The sequence below is a fragment of the Fukomys damarensis genome, unplaced genomic scaffold (genome assembly GCF_012274545.1).
Source record: "Fukomys damarensis isolate Sample0158 unplaced genomic scaffold, DMR_v1.0_HiC HiC_scaffold_4, whole genome shotgun sequence".
Classification (NCBI taxonomy): domain Eukaryota; kingdom Metazoa; phylum Chordata; class Mammalia; order Rodentia; family Bathyergidae; genus Fukomys; species Fukomys damarensis.
The window spans coordinates 66,833,657-66,856,421 of NW_022900916.1; the positions used below are offsets into that span (position 1 = coordinate 66,833,657).

Genomic DNA, 22,765 nt, shown 5'->3' on the forward strand with positions numbered 1-22,765 from the left:
TTTTGCACACCAGAGAAACAATACTGTATTTAAACATGTGTGTCTGATTTATGTCACATGAGTATGGTCTCAAGGTCCAGCCATTTAGCTATAAATATCTGGAGCTCACCCATCTTTATGGCAGAGTAGTAGTCTATTGTATTAAAAATTTTTTTCTTTATCCTCTCATAGATTGACAGGCAAAAGTTACATTTTAAGGACCAAGAAATGAAAGCACAGTAATTTTTCAAATGTATTCCTTTCAGAAACTCTCTGAAGAAAGCACACATCTTTGGAATCACATTTTCCTTCACCCAGGCCATGATGTTTTTTTCCTATGCTGCTTGTTTCCGGTTTGGTGCCTTCTTGGTGGTCCGTGGTTTCATGACTTTTGAAAATGTTCTGTTGTAAGTACTGGGTTAATATTGACAATATGACGTGAAGTAATCCTGGGATGGACATGCTTCGTGTCTAGATAGAAATCCCTGGGAGCAGACTCATGAAGAGATTTAGGTGCTTGGGAAAGAGGCCTTTTCCCTCTGGGTCTCTGTTCTCAGCAACTTCCGTTCTTCCTCTGCTAACTCCCACACCCCTGACTTTGGTAAGTCTGTGGCTGGGTGAGTGAGTAACTGCAGAGGTCTCCAGAAGACACTGGCTCTTGGAAAGAAGCTTAGGCGCGAGCGAGGAGCCTGCTGGCTCCATGTAAAGGGCTTTTCAAGGCAGCAGGCACAATATGAAAGTGGTGTTCATGTTCCACACACCCTGGAAGATCCCAGGATAGATTCACTTCTTCTCAATAAGGGAACACTTCCAAGGGAAGTGATGGAGAAATGAAAAAGAGAGAAAGGAAAATTAGATGAGTATTTTTGGCTACATTTTCATGCCTATACAAAACTATACTGTGGTCTAGAGAAGTCAGGGTTAATTTACTAATATATGAAAATCACCAGTTTAGGAGTGAAAACTCTGTGTGATATTTCTGATCTTGTAGATTTGGTGACTTATAGAAATCTACCCTCTGAAAGTACACAAATTAGAAGTAATAAAGTTTTACATGGAAATCAAAATCATATGAGTCTCAGAATATGTTAGTATAATATTTTTGTTCTTTGTAGGCATTGTTAGGATGGGTGTAACACGTGATTTACAACGTCTGCTTTCTCATATGTATGTGTGACATATGATGTACAGGTGTTATTTGTGATTATGACCTAAAGAGCAAAGTTAGACAGCATGGATATTAGGTCTTTAATTGGATAATTATTTGATTCATCGATTTAATTTGAATTGAAGAATTTTGCCATCACTGGCCATTTATGCTTGGAAAATCAGTCTTCCAAGTAGGTAAAGGAAAGGGATGTAGATCCCAAAGGTATGAATAGGAAGGACGAGATAAACCGTCTGTGTGATTTACTCAGAGCAAATTTTTAAGCAAGAAACAAGCAGTGGCACTGAGTGCCGCTATAACCCAGTTGTAGTGGTCCACTGTTTAGACACACACTTTGGTAAACATGTCCAGAGGGCAGTGACAGGAGTTATTAAAGAAAGAAAGGACCTTTACAGCAGTGTCCTAACACTTGAAGGACAGACCGTCTTATGACAGGTGAGGCAGGTTTTTCTTCAGTTTATAAAATTTTTAAAATTCTGTGTTACACTTATTTGTGGCAGTGCTCCCTGCTTGTGGAAGTGTCAGCTTTCTAACAGTGCAGCCCTAACTGTGCCTGTCTTGCCTTCTGTTCTCCAGGGTGTTTTCAGCTGTCGTCTTTGGTGCCACGGCGGTCGGGCAGGTCAGTTCCTTTGCCCCGGACTATGCCAAAGCCAAAGTGTCAGCCGCCCACATCATCAGGATCATCGAACAAGTCCCCGCCATTGACAGCTACAGCACAGAAGGCCTGAAGCCGGTGAGTGTGAGGTTTCCACTGTAGGATCCACTCCTGATTCTGAATGAAAGTATTCATCACAGAGAATTTGACGAAATGTATGCTTTTTCTATATACTGATATTAATATAGATATAAGAAGATCATCTGATAGTTTCAGTAAGTGCTAGTAATATATTAAATCCAGGACTTCTACATATCAAAGGTATAGGGAGGGAAGAATACTGCTAGCTTTCTAAGCAGATCCTTGTAGTCAGGTTTTCTGATATGTAAGTTACTCCAGTCTGGGGAGACAAATTTATCACATATTTTATTTTTGTATTGGATTAAGAACTCATTCACTAAAAACATTGACTCTTAGGACTTAGTTATTACTTCTAGCAGTATGAATCAATTTTACCTCTGATAGGGCCAGAGATCTAGCTCAGTGGTGCTGCCGCCTGCCTTGCACACCCAAGGTCCTGAATTCGATTTTAGGTACCAAAACACACACACACACACACACACACACACACACACACATATTATACTCCTTATAGGATTCCACTACCATTTGAAACCCGGCGGCGGAAGGGCTCTGCTCAGTGGTGGAGAACCTGTGGCACGCATGCCACAGTGGGCACACACAGCCTGCTCTGATGGCAGGCTAGCCAAGAGCCCAGGAGCTCAGCATTGGATATTTGGTTTAAGGGAAGTGTTGGCACTTTGCAGTAAATACGTGGGTGTTGGTGGCAGCTCCACTCGTCTCTAAAAGCTTTGTCACCTCTGGCTTCAGCCTACCCCGTGATTCAGCACTGCAGCGAACTTACTGCTGCTGTCCTCATTCTAGAATATGCTGGAAGGAGATGTGACCTTCAGTGATGTTGTGTTCAAGTACCCCACCCGGCCAGACATCCCGGTGCTGCAGGGGCTGAGCCTGCAGGTGAAGAAGGGCCAGACGCTGGCCTTGGTGGGCAGCAGTGGCTGTGGGAAGAGCACAGCGGTCCAGCTGCTGGAGCGGTTCTACGACCCATTGGCCGGGACAGTGGTGAGCGCTCTCCTGTTCAGCTCATTTCAGGCTTTTCATCATCGCAAGGCCTTGGTGTGTTTTTCCTTCTCAAGGCCGAGTCTTTGTTTTCCAGTCTCTTACCTAACAGCCCCCCTTGGGTAAGGTCTGGTAGCAAAGCTCTCAGGGAAGTGCTGATGGTAAACAGTGTACTGGGGCTGCAGAGTGGGTGGGAGGGGAAATAAGACTGAAGAGGGCGCCGAGGACCAAGATCACGGGTAAAGGGGGGACGGGACAGCAGCTGGCGTGGGAAGGCAAGATCCAGGGAAAGTGCTTAGGAAGGGGAACCGGCAGCATTCTTAGGGCGGAGCTGAGATGATGTCAGTGACCGAGGGAGGGCACAGAAATGTCTTCCAAGGGGAAACAGAAACAAAAGAGCACAACAGAACCCAGCACCCCAACACTGCAACATTCGGGCTCTGAATGAAGAGTGTGGAAGAACGTCTTCCCAGTTTCCAAGTAAGAACACGAGTGAAGAGTGCCAATGACTCATTTGCCAAAATATCTGAATTCCTGTCAGAGGCCTGTCAGGTGCTGGACCTGAGCTGAGAGTCTTGGACGGAGCGGTGAATTTAAACGATTGCAATGGGGGATAGGAAAAGAGCCAAAGTAGGATGGAACAGAATTTAGAACAAGACATTTTAATTGTGTGGGCATTTAGTAATGGGTTGTACTCAGAGATGATATTGAAAGCATGAAATACCTGGAGTGGTCAGGGCCCTGACTAGCAGACTAGCTCCATGTGGATCCTGTAGTAACAGCTGAAGTACACAAGAATATTTAGCCTAAGGCTCTTTTTTTTTCTTTCTCATGAAAATGCAAAATAAGATATTAAGTCCAGGGAAAGGTCTGTCACTTTGCTTTTTAGTTAGTTTTTTAAAAAATGCTTACAATTAACATGCTTCTGACTATGCTTTACATTATTCTTTATCCATATTGACTTTCTGAGTCATGCTTTTATGTTAGGCTAGAATCTGTTGAACATTTTTCTAAATTACCCATACTCTCCTGACCTCCCCTCAGACCAGGGCCAGACCTTAGCCAAAACATCTGTGCTTTGATCTTTTTCTGTTAGAGCTTCTAAAAATGTTTCCCTTAAGAAAAATGTCCTTTAACGAACAGGCTTAAGTGGTTTGCGCATTCAGTGTATTGTGCTGAGCAGAGGAACCAGGAGTGTAATCATAATCAGAGTAATGCAAAAATTCACAATTTTACTGGGATTATTGACATTTACTTGTGGTCATTTAGTTAGACAGTATTTTTCCCAGGAATATAAACTTGAAAGAATTGTTTTAAGTTTTTCTTTCCTGGAATATATGTATTTATCAAATACAGCATCCTGTCTAAGAAGATTTGCTGTGTATCCACACCCTCGTTTGATTTTTACTGCCTTTCTCTGTCCTGAAATTTGTACTTTCGTTCATAGAGACTCTTAGGAAGCCTGGAGTTAGATGGTCAGAACAGTCTCCTGGGAACAGGGCTTAGAATCACCAGAACCAGGCCTGTGCAGAGCACCTACCACTTGACCAAGAAGAAGCCATGTTGCCGAAGAAAGATCTCGCTTCACTCTGAGCAGCTACTCACAGAGGCCCAGCGAGGCACATGGGGTGTAGAGAGTACCTGTGGGCTCGGTACACACAACCGCACCGTGAGAAAGCTCCAAGCTGGGTCACTTGTGTCCTCTGCACAGGTCGTGAGCAGCTGCATCCTGGGAATGTGGAGAATTCTCTGCAAACCGAGCCAGCCTGGAGATACAGCTGCACCAGAGAGGGGAGCTCTTCTCAGCAAGGGTGGGAGGGGACCTCGTGGGGAGCCTCTATAATACTCGGAGAGCCAGACAGCCAGAAACAAGGACAGCCTCTTCTCCCCACTTCTTTGGCCCATTATTGAAGATGCCATCTGCATTTGGCCTTGAAATGCTTCTCTGCCTTTCTCTCCTCTGTGGCTCCAACTCCATCCTGTCCAGAGGTGGTTGTTGCTGGGCCCTGAGCACTTGCCCTGTGGCCCTGCTGGGCTAAGTGAGTCTGTGTATGGTCTCACTCATCGTTAGCTCTGTGCACTGAGAAATTGTCGGCATTCTTGGGTTTGTCTCAAGGAAAGTAGAAACAATGAATTCTCTTTCCCAAGATGAGGAGGTGCAGAGATGCATCTGCTCTCCTCCTGTTCTGTGTGACCACTGCATCTGGCTTCTGACGTGTGGGTCAGATGAAAACCTGACCCATGAACTCACGGTGTGGTCAGAGTTTCATAATATCTGACCAAGTCCTCTCATGTTACATGTGTAGATACTGTCCTGCCTCTATCATAGTTAAGAACCCCTAAGAGCCCTTACATTATGTTGGGCTTATCAAGATTTTTGTTAGCTACTTAGCAGCCTTAATTCCGTACACAGCTTTAGTGCCTTTTTCGCTTATTATATAATATATTCACAGGTTCCCAGATTAAGGGAAAGAATATGCTTATCAAAAAACTGTTAAAACATCAGAAACATGTCCTTTCCCCAAAGTGTACAATCACAACCTTGTTAGATTAACCTTGGTAATGGAAAGCTAGACAAATGTGACTTTCCATTGATCACAAAGTGCTCTGACTCTTTTAAAGTCTGAAATAATGGTGCTTATTTTGATACAGTCAAAGTGTGCTAGTCCTGAGGTTGATGTGTGGACTCTTTTCAGCTTGTGGATGGTAAAGAAATACAGCAACTGAATGTCCAGTGGCTGCGAGCACAGCTGGGCATTGTGTCCCAGGAGCCCATCCTGTTTGACTGCAGCATCGGCGAGAACATCGCCTACGGAGACAACAGCAGGACTGTGTCACAGGAGGAGATCGTGAAGGCAGCCAAGGAGGCCAACATCCACCAGTTCATCGAGTCGCTGCCTGATGTAAGTGTCCCTCCACAGGAAGCCCAGGAGCACATAGTCTCCTTTGTTTTTTGTGTCATTTTCATTCTTGTCCCTCCTCCTCCCCCTCGTCCTCCTCCTCTTCCTTTGCATCCTCATTCTTTTCATTTGCAATGCTAGGGATGAAACCCAGGGCCTGGTGTGTGGTAGGCAGGTGTTCTATCACTGAGCTGCAGGGGGTGAAATCAAATGGTGCAGCCCTATCGTGTGCTGTCTAACGGGTTGGTTTGCTAAGGTGAGGAGAAGGTAGGGACCAGAACACAGTCCCACTTGTAGTCAAGCATCTGGCCACACTTCCCGTCCTGGTTAGTAGTTTTATTTACCTGGTCACGTGGCGCTCCTTGTGAGAAGGGTTGAAAGAGTTGGGATCAGGTTTAGGAGAGAGGAACTTTGCTGGGGTAGGTGACCTGGAACAGCTGTCCAGCTTGTAGACTTGCTTGAGCCCTAGGGGTAGGTAGGATGTTAGGAGGCCTTTGAATTTCCCTGCTAATCCAAGGATAGGACTTGCAGTGAGCACCTGGGCCTCCCCTGTGGCCATGATGCTTCTGATCTTGCCAGGGAAGCAGGCACGACCTGTCCCTCCCACTCGCTCCTTCATGTGTCTTCCTTCTGCTTCCTGCTGCTCTTCTGTAAGCTGTGACCTCACTCTATGCAGTCAGGCCAGGTTCAGAGCTGGACCCATGGCAGACAACGGGCTTTCTGACCATAACTGAGCCCCTGGAATGGCCATGGTATTTTGTAATCATCATACAGCATTGGTTCTAAGCTCCATTTCTATGGTTCAGTGTTGAAATCTGTACTGGGGTTTGTGCTGTGGACAGCCTCTGAATTCCTATAGTACAGTGGTGGCGGCAGACCTGTGACACACATTTTTTTGTTGTTTTTTGCTTTGGTATCAGGAGTAGAACTGAGGACCTTGGGCTTATGAGGCAGGCAGCAGCACCGCTGAGCTAAATTGCATGCCCTAGTGGTTTTTCTTTTAAGACCAAAGTTAAGGTATGAGTTTCTTTTTCTGATCCAAGGCCTTATTGAATTACAGTGTTGGCACCTTGTGATAAATCAGTGCATTCTGGGTTGCAGTTTTGACTTTAGTTTCTAAAAGGTTTGCCATCACTCATCTCTAGGAGGTTAGGTAACAAACTTCTCACCTTCTCTTGGGACCTGTTAAGTTGTAGGCTTGACTCAGCTAAACTATGCAGTCCCATTTTATCACTAGGTAGGTGTTTTATTACAAGAAATTACTCCTAAAAAATAAAGCTCAGTAGCCTCAAACCCGAGAGGAAAGTAACCTCCTCATGAGGGGTGGTAACATTAGGCAGCCCCAGCGCCTTGCAAGATTCTCTTTCCTATGGCTATTCTTCAGATTCTGCTACCCCAAAACAGTCCCAAGGGTGAAGGCACTGTTGTCCTCCTCAGTCTTGTCCAGTTACGGACAATGGACTCCGGCTGAGGCTTGAACGTGTAACATGTAAAGTTCCAAACTGTCAGAGTCAGTGCTTCCAAGAGCTTGCAGGGCTGGGTCCAGGCTCCTCAAAACACTGCACATGCGCTGAATCAGAGAGAATGCAGATACAGAGGTTTACACGATTAGCTTACAATATCTGCACACAGAGTGAAATGTAGAGTGCAAGAGGTCTGGCCGAGCACTAGAGACCTGAAGAATCCAGCGGAGGCCTGGAGCCCATGGCAATATCCCACACGCTTCCATATGAAATCATTGGTGGAAGACTAATGTGTTTTGAAGCCAGGAGAGGACACTGAAGGTGAAGGCTCCTCCAAAGAGGACAGCCACAGCCGAAGACCCTCAACAGAAAATCATTAGTGAAGCTCGTGCAAGGAAGATCAGCTGAAGGCCTTCCCTACTATTCTCCTTTTTTTCTGGCTGTGACAACAGTCTTCCTTAAGTGGGTCTTCCGCACCCAGAAGCACTCTGATTCAATTCAGCTGGGCCTTCCCACTCAAGGTGACAATTCACCAGTTAGTGAGGGGTCAGGGATTCTCAAAGCACTCACATGGATCAGCACCACCTGGGCACTGGCTACAAATACACGTTTCAGGCCCATTCCCGCCTCTGCTGACTAAACCCTTGGTAGTGGAGTGCAGCAGTGCTCATCCCGGAGATACTGATGCAGAGTAACTAATATCTGCTGTTTCAATATACCCTGCTTCCCGGGTCTTGTCTACCACAGGGACACCACTTTTCTGGGCTCCGGGTGTCTGTCCTTCACACTGCACACCTGTGGACCTTACGGGTCTTTCCCTCAGTGTCTAGATCAGCACTCCAAGTTCTTAGATAATTAAGCTCTGTTATCTAAGAATGCATTTTTTTCCCTGAGTGATTAGTAGTAAGATCCACGCACACCCCTCAGAGGCCTCTTTAGTTTTATCTCCTCCCTAGGGTCACAGCACTGCCTCACGGGACACCCACTGCATCAGTGCAAGCAAGGAGCACTTGCACTCACATGAGACACACTGCAGTGCACCTGCCACAGCTCTGGGCTGCAGCTCATACAAATCATCAGAGGTTCTTTCTCTCTCTCTCTCTCTCCCCTGCCACCCCTCAGCCCTCCTTCCCGCTCCATCTTCCTTCCTCTCTCCCTCTGTCCACACCTGCTGCTCTGTCTCATTCTGACCACCATAGACTACAGTTGCCAGATAGAATACTGGGCAGCACGATGGAAAACGTGAATTTCACACTCCAAATCCAGGTGTAAGACTCAAAGCCCATTGCTGGACTGTGATTGCAGCCTCAAAAGGGCCAAGGTGTTAAGGCAATAGTGCTTCTTAAGACGTGCGTGCCTCTGTAGTAGTCAACCTCTGCCCTCCTTTATGTACCTGCCCCTGGCCTCATCAGCATATTGAATGGCTGTGGCAATTCTGTACTGTGGAAAACACTATGGCAAGAATTTTGGAAGAAGTTTGAAAAGAAGAATTTTTGAAAAACTATTTCAGTTTTCCTTGTTGATATCAAAGCAAATTCCTTAGCACCCTTGGAAATAAATGGTTTGAGTGTTCAGAGTGGTCTCACAGACATGAGAAAGCTGATGTCCCTAGGTTTTCATTCTCTCCCTTTAAAGTCAGTCAGAGGGTGTTGATTGCTAGGTACAAGTACAATGTTCTTAGATCAGGCTGCACAGCCTATTCAGGTAAAATTGTGTTTCTCTTGCCAATCTTGTTTTCAAAATAATGGAAGTTGGTGATTGAAGATAATAGCACTGCAACAATATTCTTCCTCATGAAACGTGTGGCTCACTTATAATAAAACAAAAAATTTATGTTTTCCAAAACAGAACTTAACTCTACTATGTATAGTATTTTTGTTGTTTCCATCTCCATAAACACACTCTTAGCTTCTGCATCTTAATTTTTCTAATTATTCTGTCAGAAAACACATCCCCTCTCTGAGGGAACTGTGTGTTTGACTCTCGTAATAACAGACTTCAATTTGCAGAAATACAACACCAGAGTGGGAGACAAAGGAACTCAGCTCTCCGGTGGGCAGAAACAGCGCATCGCCATCGCCCGTGCCCTCGTTAGACAGCCTCGTATTTTGCTTCTGGATGAAGCTACATCAGCTCTGGATACAGAGAGCGAAAAGGTGCGAATTTAAATTGAGTTCATTCACACTCGAATCAGTTGTGCTCAAAAGGTTTCGCTGTTTGCTTTTCTCTTCCAAAACAGAGAACAAAATGTAGGCAGATGTGCTGATTGTTGTTTAGGGCCTCTTGCAGCGGAATTTAAATAATTCCTGCAGCTGTCAATTTAAGATGAGACAAGGTACATTACTGCTGCAGCACAAAACCTCCGGAAGCCACATGCAGGAAGCGTGTTCCCCATGTCTGCCCGCAGATCTCTGCAGCAGCCCCGTGTGAAGTGTGAGGCAAGGTCACAGTCTGGCTGTTCCTTAAGGGAAGTGGTGGTAATCATTTTCAGCTTGAGAATAGGTTAAGGATTCAGCCATTCGAAACACAGACTGTGTAGGAGATGTTTTCTGTCCTAAAGATACTAATGTTGAGCTGTGCACACCCATAATCCCAAGCACTCTGGGAGGCTGAAGCAGGAGGATCACAGTGCAAGTCAGCCCAGACTACTTAGTAACTGCGTGAGTGAGAGACACTATCTCAAAATTGAGAAATTTTAAAAGGCTGAGGATGTAGCTTAGTGTGAAGTCCCTGGCTTCAGTCCCTACCACTGAAACAAACAAACGTTAGGAGTGAAGGAGACTGGGTTTGGCCTTTGTTCAGGCTTCCTGATTTGCTGCTGCAGAGATGCCTCAAGTGGCTGCTTTTAGGAATGCTGGATGGTAAGGAACATTTGGAAATGTTTGCAAATTATTGGATGGACTAAATTATTGCTATAACGTTAAGAACAGGAATAATCCATCTCAGAACTTAGCTAAACAAGGACTCAAATATTTTCTGATGGGACAAATTCCTTGGTTTCTAAAATCTGTTACATTTCACTGACACAACCACTAAAGAACAAGTTAGAGAAACTGGAGTTTGTGAGGAGGAGAGACCATCATTACGAATATTAACTTCTGTGATTGTGGAGCAGGTTGTCCAGGAAGCCCTTGACAAAGCCAGAGAAGGCCGCACCTGCATCGTGATCGCGCACCGCCTCTCCACCATCCAGAACGCAGACGTCATCGTGCTGATTCAGAACGGCAGGGTCAAGGAGCACGGCACACACCAGCAGCTGCTAGCACAGAAAGGCATCTATTTCTCCATGGTTAGTGTCCAGGCTGGGGCAAAGCGCTAGTGAAGTCTGACCATGTGGGACGTTAAACATTAAACAGTTGTGTTTAAACCCGTCAGTTGGGCCCGGAATTTAGCTCAGTGGTTCTGCTGCCTGCCTCTCAAACAAAAAGACCTAAGTTCAATCCTTGGTGCCAAAAATAAAAATAAAAATAAACCCATCAATTGATCATAAAACAAGCCCTGGATTAGGTAGTTACCTATTTAACATTTCCTGCTACAACTGGATAATTTCAAGTTCAATGTCATCAAAGACTTTGTAATTGAAGAATCATAAATAGAACCACTGTCAAATGGAGAGTGGATAATGGTTTTTGTCCATTACATAATTCATAGAAGGACTTAATGTAATTTTGGATAAAGTGTAATTTTATTTATATTTTATCATTTCAATTATAACTGTTGCTATAAAATTTTATCAAAAAAAAGTGCTGATATCTTTCCCAAAAGTGCCTACAATAAAAGTAAACTTTCATGTCCTTGGTGTCATGTTGTCCAAAATGCATGTGAACATAAGTATTCCTACAATTTGAATAGTATAGATAATCTTTGCTTCCAGAAAATGGATTCATTAAAAACCCATTCATTTCTGTGGAACCTAAACAGTTCAAGTCCATTTCGTTAGTTTTTTCAGATGGTTTCACAGAACCATCTGGCTTCTGGCTTCTAGAACAATGTCCTGCTGATTCCTGCACTTCCATGGTATTATGGAACTCTGACCATTTCACACACTATTAGGATTTGGGAAGGTTTGTGAGGGGAGTTGTGTATTCCTCAGGGTTACCTTCAAATTTTGCACTGCTCTTACAGAGGGCTTTTCAACATTTTGACACCTTTTTCTCTCTTGGTAATGAGTCACTCTTCCCCAGAATTGGTCTCTTACAAATCTAATCTACCTGATTTACACATTTACAATGTGCCATGGGCTTAAATACTTCATGATCCAAACTGGAAAAAAGAAAAGAAAAAAATATCACAGAGCTGGTCCTCTGTCTTCAAAATTTTACATAAATTTAATACAAAAACAAATTGAAAATTGTAAGTATTTAGGGCCATATTGCCTGTAAATAGCTAATATCTTTAATATTACTTTAATGTAAAAACAAATGCTTCTTCTCCAAGAAAAAATGGTCAAAAGATGAGATCTAGTGATTTCAAAGATGAGAAATGCATGAGAAAAAAGAACAATTTAAATCAAAAGCAGATAAAAACAATACATTTTTGTGTAGTAACTTGGTGATAAAATATCTGTAACAGTCTTTATGATTGACCTAGTTATTGATACAAATCTTATTGATTATTTAACAAGTTAACAAAAGGTGTTAAAATACACATCCTTTGAGGGATGGGGATTTAGCTTAGTGGAACCGCCTGCCTTGCAAGTACGAGGTCCTGAGTTTGATCCCCAGTTCCAAAATAAAGCAAAACAAAACAAAAAAAACAGGACATCCTTTGACACTGCATTTTCAGTTCTAGGAAAATGTATGTAATTCAACAGATATATAAAGGTTGCATATGGTACTATAAAATTGAAAAATGGAATAATTATTTAACAGTAAAATTATGCATTAAATTTTAGTGTATTCACAAGATGGAATGATTAAAAAATTAAATTGGACAGCCAAAGAAAGGTTCCCAGTGCTGCTCCCTCTTCTACTTAGAAGAACCTGAGTAGCAAATAAGCAGTTGAGTTTCGAGTTGGGGGTAGCACTTGGGAACACAGCAAGAGAAACACAGGAAGCTCACAGGACACAGAAATCCAGGGCACTAATATGGAGAGTGCAATAAATCCCACATCTAATCCTGTTTCTGCTTCTGGGAAGTCTCCCTGCTGCAAGGAAAAGGGTGAACAGCAGCCTCCACAGGCCCCATTGTGACCAGTGGCAGCCTCACGGCAGATGGGGGCAACACCAACAGCAGGAGGGACAGCCCAGAGCCCAGTTCAAAGAGCTTCCAGGAGTTTGCCCTGTAGCTTTGCCCCATAGAAGGAACAAGTACCGTCTACCCCTCAGCCCACAGCTCTCAGGCTGTTGCAATATGGGTAAAATATTGTGATCATAGATACGTACACTGCTGCCCAAGGCAACTTAATCAGCTTCAGATGCAAAGTCTACCTTACCTGGTTGAAGCTGTCACTGTGATGATCTACCTGAGCCACAGTCAGCTGCGCTGCAGCCTTCAGAGGCCCAAGCTGTGCAACCCAAGCCATAATTAGCCAGAGCTGCCATACTCTGCTGGACCAAAGTATGTGTTCTATGCTTTATGCCTCCTGATACCACAGACAACGTCCAGGTACTTGAAATGCTGCTGCAAGCAAGGATCTGCTGCTGCTGCTGCTGCTACAAAAGCACTGTGCTCCATCATTGCCAGCACGGACAGTTCTATTGCCACAGTAGCCAAACGGTAGTCACCACACATTTCCTGCCATGTGTGTAAAACCAAACTGGACCACAATAGTGCCTCTTCCCTACCATGATTTAGATCCAAACTGGTCACACAATCTCTCTGTCATCTGGGAGATCACTGATTATGGGGGCACTGTAGCTGACTTGGTGCTAACAGATTGTTTATCTCCCTCCCTCTCTCCTTTCTCTCTCTACTTCCTGGCTGCAGCTCCTCTGCAACAGACCCTTCCATTGTGCTGTGTCCGAGTGAGCCAGCAAACCGTGGTCTCAGACATCTAAAAACTATGAGCCAATATTACCTCTCCTCCTTTAACTTGTGGGTGTCTCAAAGTAAAGCAAATGACTAAGACACCCCTCCACATGACTCCTAGAGACAGAAGGGCACACGCATTGTACTGCCATGCACACCACACTCACATCTATTCTTAACAATTGTAGTTATAGGGAAACTTGCAGGATGCCCACCTGGAAGCAGTGTCAACATAGCTTTCCAAGCTGATATCCCAGACACATCTTCAGAAGGAAGCCATTTAGTACAAAAGCTAGTTTATAAAAATAATACAGGTAACCAATTTACTAGCTGCACAAATCTGAATATAGGGTGGCTAGAAATATAAGAAAAAAAAAGGTGCCTCCAAAAGAACACAATAACTGGCAGCTGACCTTCATGAGAAGAATGTTGGTAAAATGCCTGGCAACATAGAAAGACCCTGCAAAAAAAAGGGGGGCTGGGGATCTGAATCAGTGTAAGCACCCTGAAGTTTGATCCCCAATAATAAAAAGCAAAGAAACAAATAACTAGAATTCTCAACAACAGAATAGATGAAGTATAAAAATGCCTGAATTGGAAGACAGATTTTTGCCAGTCACATTCAGACACAGGAATAAGTAGAGAGACAAATTGAGAAAAACAAAGAATGAAGACAGTTTAGAAGACCATGGGACAACATGAAATGAACATATACCTGAAGGTGATTGAAAAAGGATTGGCACAGAAAAGTTATTCATTCACTGCCTGACTTGCAAGAGCAAGTTGAAAGTTCAAACCCTAGTAACAATAAAAAAAATATATTCAAAGGAGATATTAGCTGGAAATTGCCTTAATCTTGGGAAAATATAGGCTTGCAGTTACAAGCGGGTTACACAACTCTAACTAGACATGACCATTGAAAATTTTCACCAATGTGTGGGGATTAACCTTAATGGCAACCACACCTGCCATGCAAGCACAAGGTCCTGAGTTTGATCCCCGGTAGAAAAAAAAAAATGATACCAATACATGGTAGAGTCAATCTGGCAAAAGTTCAAAACAAAGAATTCTAAAAACTGCAAGAGAAAAACAAAACAGAGTTACATCCCTTTTGACTAACAGAAAGATTCTGCTAAAACTTACAGAGAAGGGAATGGGATGACATATGCAAAGACTCAATGTAAAAATTAAGCACGAATAATATAGCCAATAATACTATGGTTCATGGCTCGAGGAAGGCCGCTCCTGCCCTAACTCAGACTTCTTCATCATTTTTCCTTTTTTCTTTATGATCTTTTCTTCTGTCATTTTACCTCACTCATGGGTCAGTAGTTTCAAGGGAAAGTGAGCCCCTGTTACTGTTAAAGGGGATATATTCTTGTCCTTATTCTTGCACTCTGTCTATCCCTTTTGAATTTAATAGTTTCGTAAAGATTGTATGGTCATTCTGTGTCCTCTGGCTTCACTTGAAACCTTCTCCAATTATTTCACTTATCTAGTCCTTTCCTAACTCAGTCTAAGCCCCCATCCTAAATGGTAAAAACTGGTATATTGAAAAGCATATGCACTGAAAACATATTTTGGGCTGCTTCTTGATTTTAATTTAATTCACATGGTTTAAAGGTGATACATTAATGACTACCACAAGTGTTAAATTTGCAAGTTGTGCTTGATCCTATTGTGCTGCTGATTGTATCAATTGGGATAAAGGACTGTGATTGATTTAATGAGTTGTTTTCTCCGATATTATGAAAATGAGAATGTCTATGAGACACTAGAGAGTCAAAAGCTAAAGCATAACTATATCAGGAAGATTTAAGTAATAACTCAGATATTAAACCAAGGACAACCCAACAACAAAAATAAAAATGAGAAAACACTTAAGCAAGACAAAAAGACAGACTTCCAGTTCACTAATGGCAAACAGTAGGGCAAATGAGGATGAAAAGGCCGATAGTGAACCACCAGGACACCATGAACCCGTAGCACAGGAAGTAACAAAACAGAACAATCAGGCTCTACAAAAATTCAAAACAAATAATTTCCCAGATAGCCATAGAGATAGTGAGCAAAATGGAAGTCAGGATTCGAGACTCTACAACAGAAACTGAGAAAAAAATAGATGAGCTCAGGACCATGATAGAAGCCCTGAAGGCCCAGCATAAGAAAGAAATGGAAAAAATAAACGCCCAACATAGGAAAGAAATGGAATCCATAAAACAGATTCAAACAGATATCCAGGAGATTAAAAACTCCATTGAAAGTGTACACAACACAATAAAAGAAAGGGAGATAGACTCTCAGATATAGAAGATAAGATTGCAGTCAGTGACCATGAAAAGAGAGGTCTCTTAAAAACAGAAAGGGATCATGAGAAATCAATCCAACAACTCATGGATGATGCAAAGAAGAATAACATAAGACTGATAGGAATCCATGAAGTAGCAGGAGAAAATACAAATGACATAAAAAAGCTGTTCGCAGAATTAATGACAGAAAACTTCCCAAACAGAGGGGAAGAATTTGACATTCAGATAACTGAGGCATATAGGACCCCAACTAGCCACAACCAAAAAAAATCTGCACCTAGACATATAATAAGATCCCAGAAACCCAACAGAAGAACAAAATACTACAAGCAGTAAGAGAAAAGAAACAAATCACATGCAAAGGAAAGCCCCTCAGAATTACAGCAGACTTTTCAACACAAACCCTTAGGGCAAGGAGAGTCTGTAGTGAGTTGTTTCAAGTCCTACAAGAAAACCACCCCCAACCTAGAGTGATGTATCCTGCAAAACTCTTTCATAGTGGATGGGGAAATAAGATACTTCCATGACAAAGAATACCTGAGAAACTCAATGAACTCCAAACCAGCACTACAAGGAATTCTAAACAATATCCTAGAAAAAGACAATGAAGGTCACAACACCGTGAGGCCCAACAGACCAAATCAAATAGGCAAAGCAAGAAACTAAAAGGAGAGGGAGGAAAAAGTAAAAGAGTCAACAAAAGGACAATAACATGGCAATACTGGGTCAGTACATATCAGTTATAACCATCAATGTCAATGGCCTTAATTCATCAATCAAGAGAAATAGACTGGCAGAATGGATTAAGAAGCAAAATCCAACAATATGTTGTATACAAGAAATACAACTAGTGCAAACGGAAGCATACAGACTGAAAGTGAAAGGATGGAAAACAATTCTCCACACTACAGGAGCCCAGAAAAAAGCAGGGGTAGTAATCTTATTTGCAGACAAAGTAAATTTCCAACCAAAACTAATTAAGAGAGACAAAGAAGGCCACTATATCCTTGTAAAGGGAACAATTCAAGAGGAAGAGATGACAATCATAAACGTATGTGCACCAAATATTAATGCCCCCAACTATATAAAACAAATATTAAGTAACATAAAAAATGAAATAAGCACTAATACAATTGTAATGGGGGATCTAAATACCCCACTATCACAAATAGACAGATCATCTAGGCAGAAAATTAACAATGAAATACTAGAACTGAACCAAGCTTTTGAATGCATGGACTTATTAGACGTCTATAGAGTGTTCCACCCCACAAAATCAGAATATACATTCTTTTCAGCTGCACATGGGTCATTCTCCAAGACAGATCACATACTAGTTCAAAGAACAGATCTGAATAAATTCAAAAGAATTGAAGTTATCCCCTGTATATTATCAGATCATAGTGCAATCAAGCTGGAGATCAATAGCACAAGAAACCGTAGGAACTTCACAAACACATGGAAATTGAACAACACTCTTGAAAAATCAATGGATTACAGAGGAAATTAAAGGAGAAATCAGACAGTTTTGACAAATAAAGGAAATTGCCAATACAATCTACAGGAATCTATGGGACACAATGAAAGCAGTTCTATGTGGAAATTCATAGCACTGAATGCCCACATTAGGAAAACAGAGGGAGCTCAAATAAAGGACCTAATGATGAATCTTAGATTCCTAGGAAAAGAAGAGCAAGAAAAACCCAAAGCTCAAACAACAAAGGAAATTATAAAGATTAGAGCAGAAATCAATACAATCTACAGGAATCTATGGGACACAATGAAAGCAGTTCTATGTGGAAATTCATAGCACTGAATGCCCACATTAGGAAAACAGAGGGAGCTCAAATAAAGGACCTAATGATGAATCTTAGATTCCTAGGAAAAGAAGAGCAAGAAAAACCCAAAGCTCAAACAACAAAGGAAATTATAAAGATTAGAGCAGAAATCAATGCAATGGAGACTCTGACCTGTAATCTAATAAATTGAAAAACATAGAAGAAATGGAAAGATTTTTAGATCCTTATGAATTACCAAAGTTGAACAAAGAAGATAAAAACATTTTAAACACCCAAATTACAATCAGTGAAATTTAAAATGTAATTAAAAATTTACCAACAAAGAAAAGCCCAGGTCCTGATGGATTCACTGCTGAACTTCAAAGACATTTAGAGAAGAACTACTGCCTTTACTCTTCAAACTTTTCAATGAAACTGAAAGTGAAGCAATACTTCCAAATTCATTCCTGGAAGCAAGTATCACTTTGATTTCCAAACCAGGGAAAGACACAACTAAAAAAGAGAACTACAGGCTAATCTCCTTAATGAATATAGATGCAAAAATCCTTAATAAGATACTAGCAAACAGAATACAAAGGATCATCAGGAAGATCATACATCCTGACCAAGTCGGATTTATTCCAGGGATGCAATGATGGTTCAACATAGATAAGTCAACAAATGTAATATACTATATGAACAAAGTCAAGGACAAAAACCATATGATCCTCTTGATAGATGCAGAAAAAGCATTTGACAAAATTCAACACCCATTCATGAAAAAAAACCTGCAAAAAATTGGAATCAATGGTCTATATCTCAACTTAATAAAGGCTATCTATGAAAAACCAACAGCCAACATCATATTAAATGGCCAAAAACTGAAAACCTTCACGTTAAAATCAGGAACAAGACAATGTGGCCCAGTATCACCACTCCTCTTCAATATAGTTCTGGAAACATTAGCCACATCAATTAGACAAGAAAAAGAAATTAAAGCAATAAAAATAGGAAAGGAAGAAGTTAAACTGTCATTATTTTCACGATATGATACTCTACATTGAAGACCCAAAACACTCCACCAAAAGACTTCTAGATTTAATTGACAGATTCAGTAGAGTAGCTGAATACAAGGTGAACACCCAAAGATCAGTAGCCCTCTTGTACACAAATAACAGACTCACTGAGAGAGAAATTAGGGAAACAATTCCTTTCACAATAGCACCCAAAAAATGAAGTATCTAGGAATCAATCTAACAAAGAAGCAAAAGACCTCTACCCTGAAAACTACAGCACTCTGAAAAAAGAGATCAAAGAGGATATAAGAAAATGGAAAGATATCCCCTGCTCCTGGGTAGGAAGAATCAACATCGTGAAAATGGCCATACTGCCAAAACTTGGCTATACAGATTCAATGCAATGCCAATTGAAATTCCAACACTATATTTCACAGAACTAGAAAAAAGAATCCAAAAATTCATTTGGAAACAGAAGAGACCTAGAATAGCAAAAGCCATCCTAGGCAACAGAGACATGGTAGTGGGTATAACAATTCCCAATCTGAAACTATACTACAAAGCCACTGTGATAAAACAGCATGGTACTGGCAAAGAAACAGATCTGAGGATCAATGGAACAGATTGGAAGACACAAAAACAACTCCAAATGTACTCAGTTACCTCATTTTTGACAAAAGAGCTTACTATCCCCACTGGAGGAAAGATAGCCTCTTTAATAAGTGGTGTTGGAAAAACTGGATGTCAACCTGCCAAACATTAAAACTAGACCCTTATCTGTCACCATGCACTAAATTAAAATCCAAGTGGATTAAAGATCTAAATATAAAAACAGAAACACTAAACTTGCTGGAAAATAAGTTAGGCAGAATTCTGGAAGACATTGTCATAGGAAAAGACTTTATGAACAAATCCTCAGTAGCACAGGAACTAGCAGAAAGAATCAACAACTGGGATCTCATCTTATTAAAAAGCTTCTGCACTGCAAAAGACACCATCAACAGAACTATGAAACAACTTACAATGTGGGAAAAAAATTTTACCAGCTGCTCCTCAAAGGACTATTATCTAGAATATATAAACAACTGAAAACAATCAGACCCCCCCCAAATATAAAGACTCAATTCAAAAATGGGCATCTGAAATGAACAGACATTTCTCAGACAAAGAAGTAAAAACAGCAAGTAAATATATGAAAAAATGTTCCAGATCACTGGTCATTTGAGAGATGCAGATCAAAACAAAACGGAGATTCCACCTCACCCCACAAAGAATGGCTGCTATCAAGAAGGAGCTAAAGGTGTAGGGAAGGTGTGATACGTAGGGGAAGAACAAAAAGGGAAAAGAAAAAAATGTGAGAGAATGAAAAGATGAAAATAAAGTGTTTGTAGATGGGGAGGGGAGGAGGGGGTGAAGGGAGGGCAGAGGTAAGGGGAAAAAATGAGAATCAAGACTTGCCATGTAAAGGTACATGATCCCAACAATGAATGTAACTGTACTGTATCCCTAAATGTACCAATAAACTCAATAAAAAAAAAAAAAGGAACAAAAAAAAAAAAAAAAAAAAAAAGAAATCAACCAATAACAAATGTTGCCAGTGATGTGGGGAGAAAGGAGCTCTTCTCCATTGTTGCTGGGAGTGTAGACTGGTGCAACCAGTATGGAAATCAATATGTAGATACCTCAAAGAGCTGGGACTAGAGTTTCATTTGACCCAGCCAGCCCTCTGCTGGGTGTCTTTCAAAAAGAATTAAAAGAATAATATCACAGAGATATATGTGCACCTATGTTTATAGCAGCACAGTTTGTAATAGCTAAAACTTGGAAACAGCCCATTTGCCCATCAGTTGGAAATTAGACAAAGAAGATGTAGTTTTTCTATAAGATGGAATATTACTCAGCCATAAAGAATGAGAAATTAGATTCATTCATAGAAAAATGGATACATATTTAAGATATACTCCTAAGTGAAATAAATAAGTCACATGTGTAAATACCAAATAGTTTCTCTGGTGTGAATAAGCTGTAGTAGTACATAAGATCCTAATGAGATAACTGACATTGTGAAATGGGAAGAAAAGGGCTAAAGGTGTAGGGAAGGTGGGATGGATAGGATAAGAGTAATAAGGGAAAATAAAATGTGAGAAAATGAAAAGATGGAAATAAAGTGTTTGCAAATGGGGAAGATAGGAGGGGGTGAAGGGAGCGCAGGGACAAGGGGAAAAAATGAGAACCAAGACCTGTCATGTAGAGGTGCAAGATCCCAATAATGAATGTAACTGTACTGTATACCTGAAATGTACCAATAAACTCAATTAAAAAAACTATCTTTCATGAATGAGCAAATAATAAAGATCTTCTGAGATGAAACAAGACTGAGATAATTTATCATCAGACCAGCCATACAAAGTATGCTTACAAGAGTTGTATATTCAGAAAAAAAGAAAACTTCCATCATGAAAACACAGCAAAGTATAAAACTTGTGTAATGGTGAATCATCACTGACAACTTCATTGAGTTGACAAGCACCCAGAGAATTAGTAAAGCACGCATCTGGCTGTGTCTGTGAGTGTTTCCAGAGACGACTGGCATGGGAGCTGGGGAGCTGACAGGAGGAACCTGCCCCTATTGTGGGTGGCACCATCCATTAGCAGAAGAAGTAGTAAGTAGACCTCAGACTTGTCTCTGCTTCCTGGCTGTCATAAGGTCAACACAACCCTTTTGCCTTACCCTTTCATCATGTGGTTCTTTCTTGCCATCTGCTGGCATTGGATTGAAACCTCTACAACATGAGCTAGAGTCAACCTTTCTTCCTTTAAGTTGTTTTTTGTCAAGTATTTTGTCAGTTCTGGAAAGTTGACCCACAACCCACTACAAGAGCACACACACACACACACACACACAACTTCAAAAACAAATCGTCTTAATATAAGAAAACACTAATGTATAAAGATAATAAAAGAAGAAAAAGTTCTAAGGATTTTCAAAACAGAAGGAAATCAACAAAGTGATTTATATAATTATCAGTAACATCCTTGAATATAAATGGACTAAACACCCCAATTGAAAGATACAAAGTGACTGAAGGGGAATGAAAACAGGAACCAACAATATGCTCCCTGTAAGAAAACTTTATGAGAAAAGACTGAGCCTGAAAAGATAGTATGCAAATGGAAACTCAGAATAAGCAGGAGTAGCTGTACTTCTGGATAAAATAGACAAAGGTCACTATTAAGTGATCAGATACTAATTAAGAAGATACACTGATTGTAAATGGACATGTACCCAAGTTGGAGTACCTACTTTTATTACATCTAAAGGGAAATATGGTGTTATTATGGCTTGTGTATAGATGTCCCTCCAAAGCCTCATGCAGTTATAGCTGTGACTTTTTCAGAGGTGGCTGAATCTAGAGTATATGACATTGGCATTCACATGATTACTAAATTAGGCCACAAGGTGGGTGGAATTCAGTGTGCCTCAGCCTGTTGTGAGTGGATATGATAAAAAGGGACAGAAAGAATCTGTCACACGTTACTTGCTACTTGATGACTTCCGCCTGCCCTGCTTCGGCTGAACTGTTTCTCCTCCCTGATGCCCCTCTGCCTTGCCATCCTGCCTTGGAGTCAGCCAACTATGAACTGAAATCTCTACACACTATGAACTAAATAAACCTTTCCTCCTTTCACTTTGGATGTCAGGTATTTTGCCTCAGCAACAAGAAAAGTAAAGAATAATCTCCAGTAGAGTGACAGTGAAGGACTTCAAACACTTTCATCAGAGGATAAACCTTCCAGAAAAACAATCAGCAGGTACATTATACTTATATTAAACTAAGTCTAATGGTACCTAAAAGTCATGTACAGAAAATTACAACAACCAGTTACAAAATGCACATTATTTAAAGCCACAAAATTAATCTCGGTAAATTAAAAAATTCAAAACAAGGGAACAAATGTAGAATTCAACAACTAAAGAAATTTTAAAAATTATACAAGTACATAGAGAGTGACCACTATATTTTTGAACAACAACAAAAAAAATCATTGAGGAGGGCCAGGGATTTAGCCCAGTGGTGCTGCCGCAAATTATTGAGGAAACAAAAAAACAAAATGTAAAATTTTATCAAAAAGTTAAAATGGAAGCACAACATAACAAAATTTAACCTGACACAACAGAGTCAGTAGTGAAAAGGAAGTTTAGGGGTAGAACTCATAGCTCAGTGGTACAGTGATTGTCTTCCATGTTCTAGGTCTGAAACTTGATTTCCAGCACCAATAATGGGGGAAGGTGTGGAGTTCATGGCCATAAGTTGCTTTAACAAAAAAAAGAAAAAGGGCCAGGGATTTAGCTCAGTGGTTCGGTGGCCTGCCTTGCAAGCACAAGGACCCGAGTTCAACCCCTGGTACCAAAAAAAAAAAAAAAAAAAAAAAAAAATTAGGGAAA

The 22,765-nt window shown here is 41.1% G+C and overlaps 2 protein-coding genes and 1 pseudogene across 2 annotated transcripts in view; all 3 read left to right on the forward strand.

Annotated features, from left to right (window-relative positions):
* Positions 1-3,008, forward strand: part of LOC104868250 — a 67,033-nt pseudogene extending 64,025 nt beyond the window's left edge.
* The window catches only part of LOC104868217 (ATP-dependent translocase ABCB1), a 301,331-nt gene that overhangs the window by 68,652 nt on the left and 209,914 nt on the right, over positions 1-22,765 (forward strand). The window lies entirely within an intron of this gene.
* LOC104868219 (ATP-dependent translocase ABCB1) lies at positions 3,085-10,998 on the forward strand. The gene is made up of 4 exons (XM_010632893.3): positions 3,085-3,362; positions 5,579-5,785; positions 9,255-9,401; positions 10,361-10,998. The coding sequence occupies exons 1-4, from the start codon at positions 3,327-3,329 to the stop codon at positions 10,562-10,564; spliced, it is 594 nt and encodes a 197-aa protein (XP_010631195.1). The 5' UTR covers positions 3,085-3,326; the 3' UTR covers positions 10,565-10,998.

Bases quoted from the DNA above. Each gene is read 5' to 3' on its own strand.
- LOC104868219 (XM_010632893.3), top strand. From the start codon at position 3,327: ATGAAGAGTGTGGAAGAACGTCTTCCCAGTTTCCAA. The intron at 3,363-5,578 runs GTAAGAACACGA...GACTCTTTTCAG, and splicing joins AACGTCTTCCCAGTTTCCAA to CTTGTGGATGGTAAAGAAAT. The intron at 5,786-9,254 runs GTAAGTGTCCCT...TTCAATTTGCAG, and splicing joins TCATCGAGTCGCTGCCTGAT to AAATACAACACCAGAGTGGG.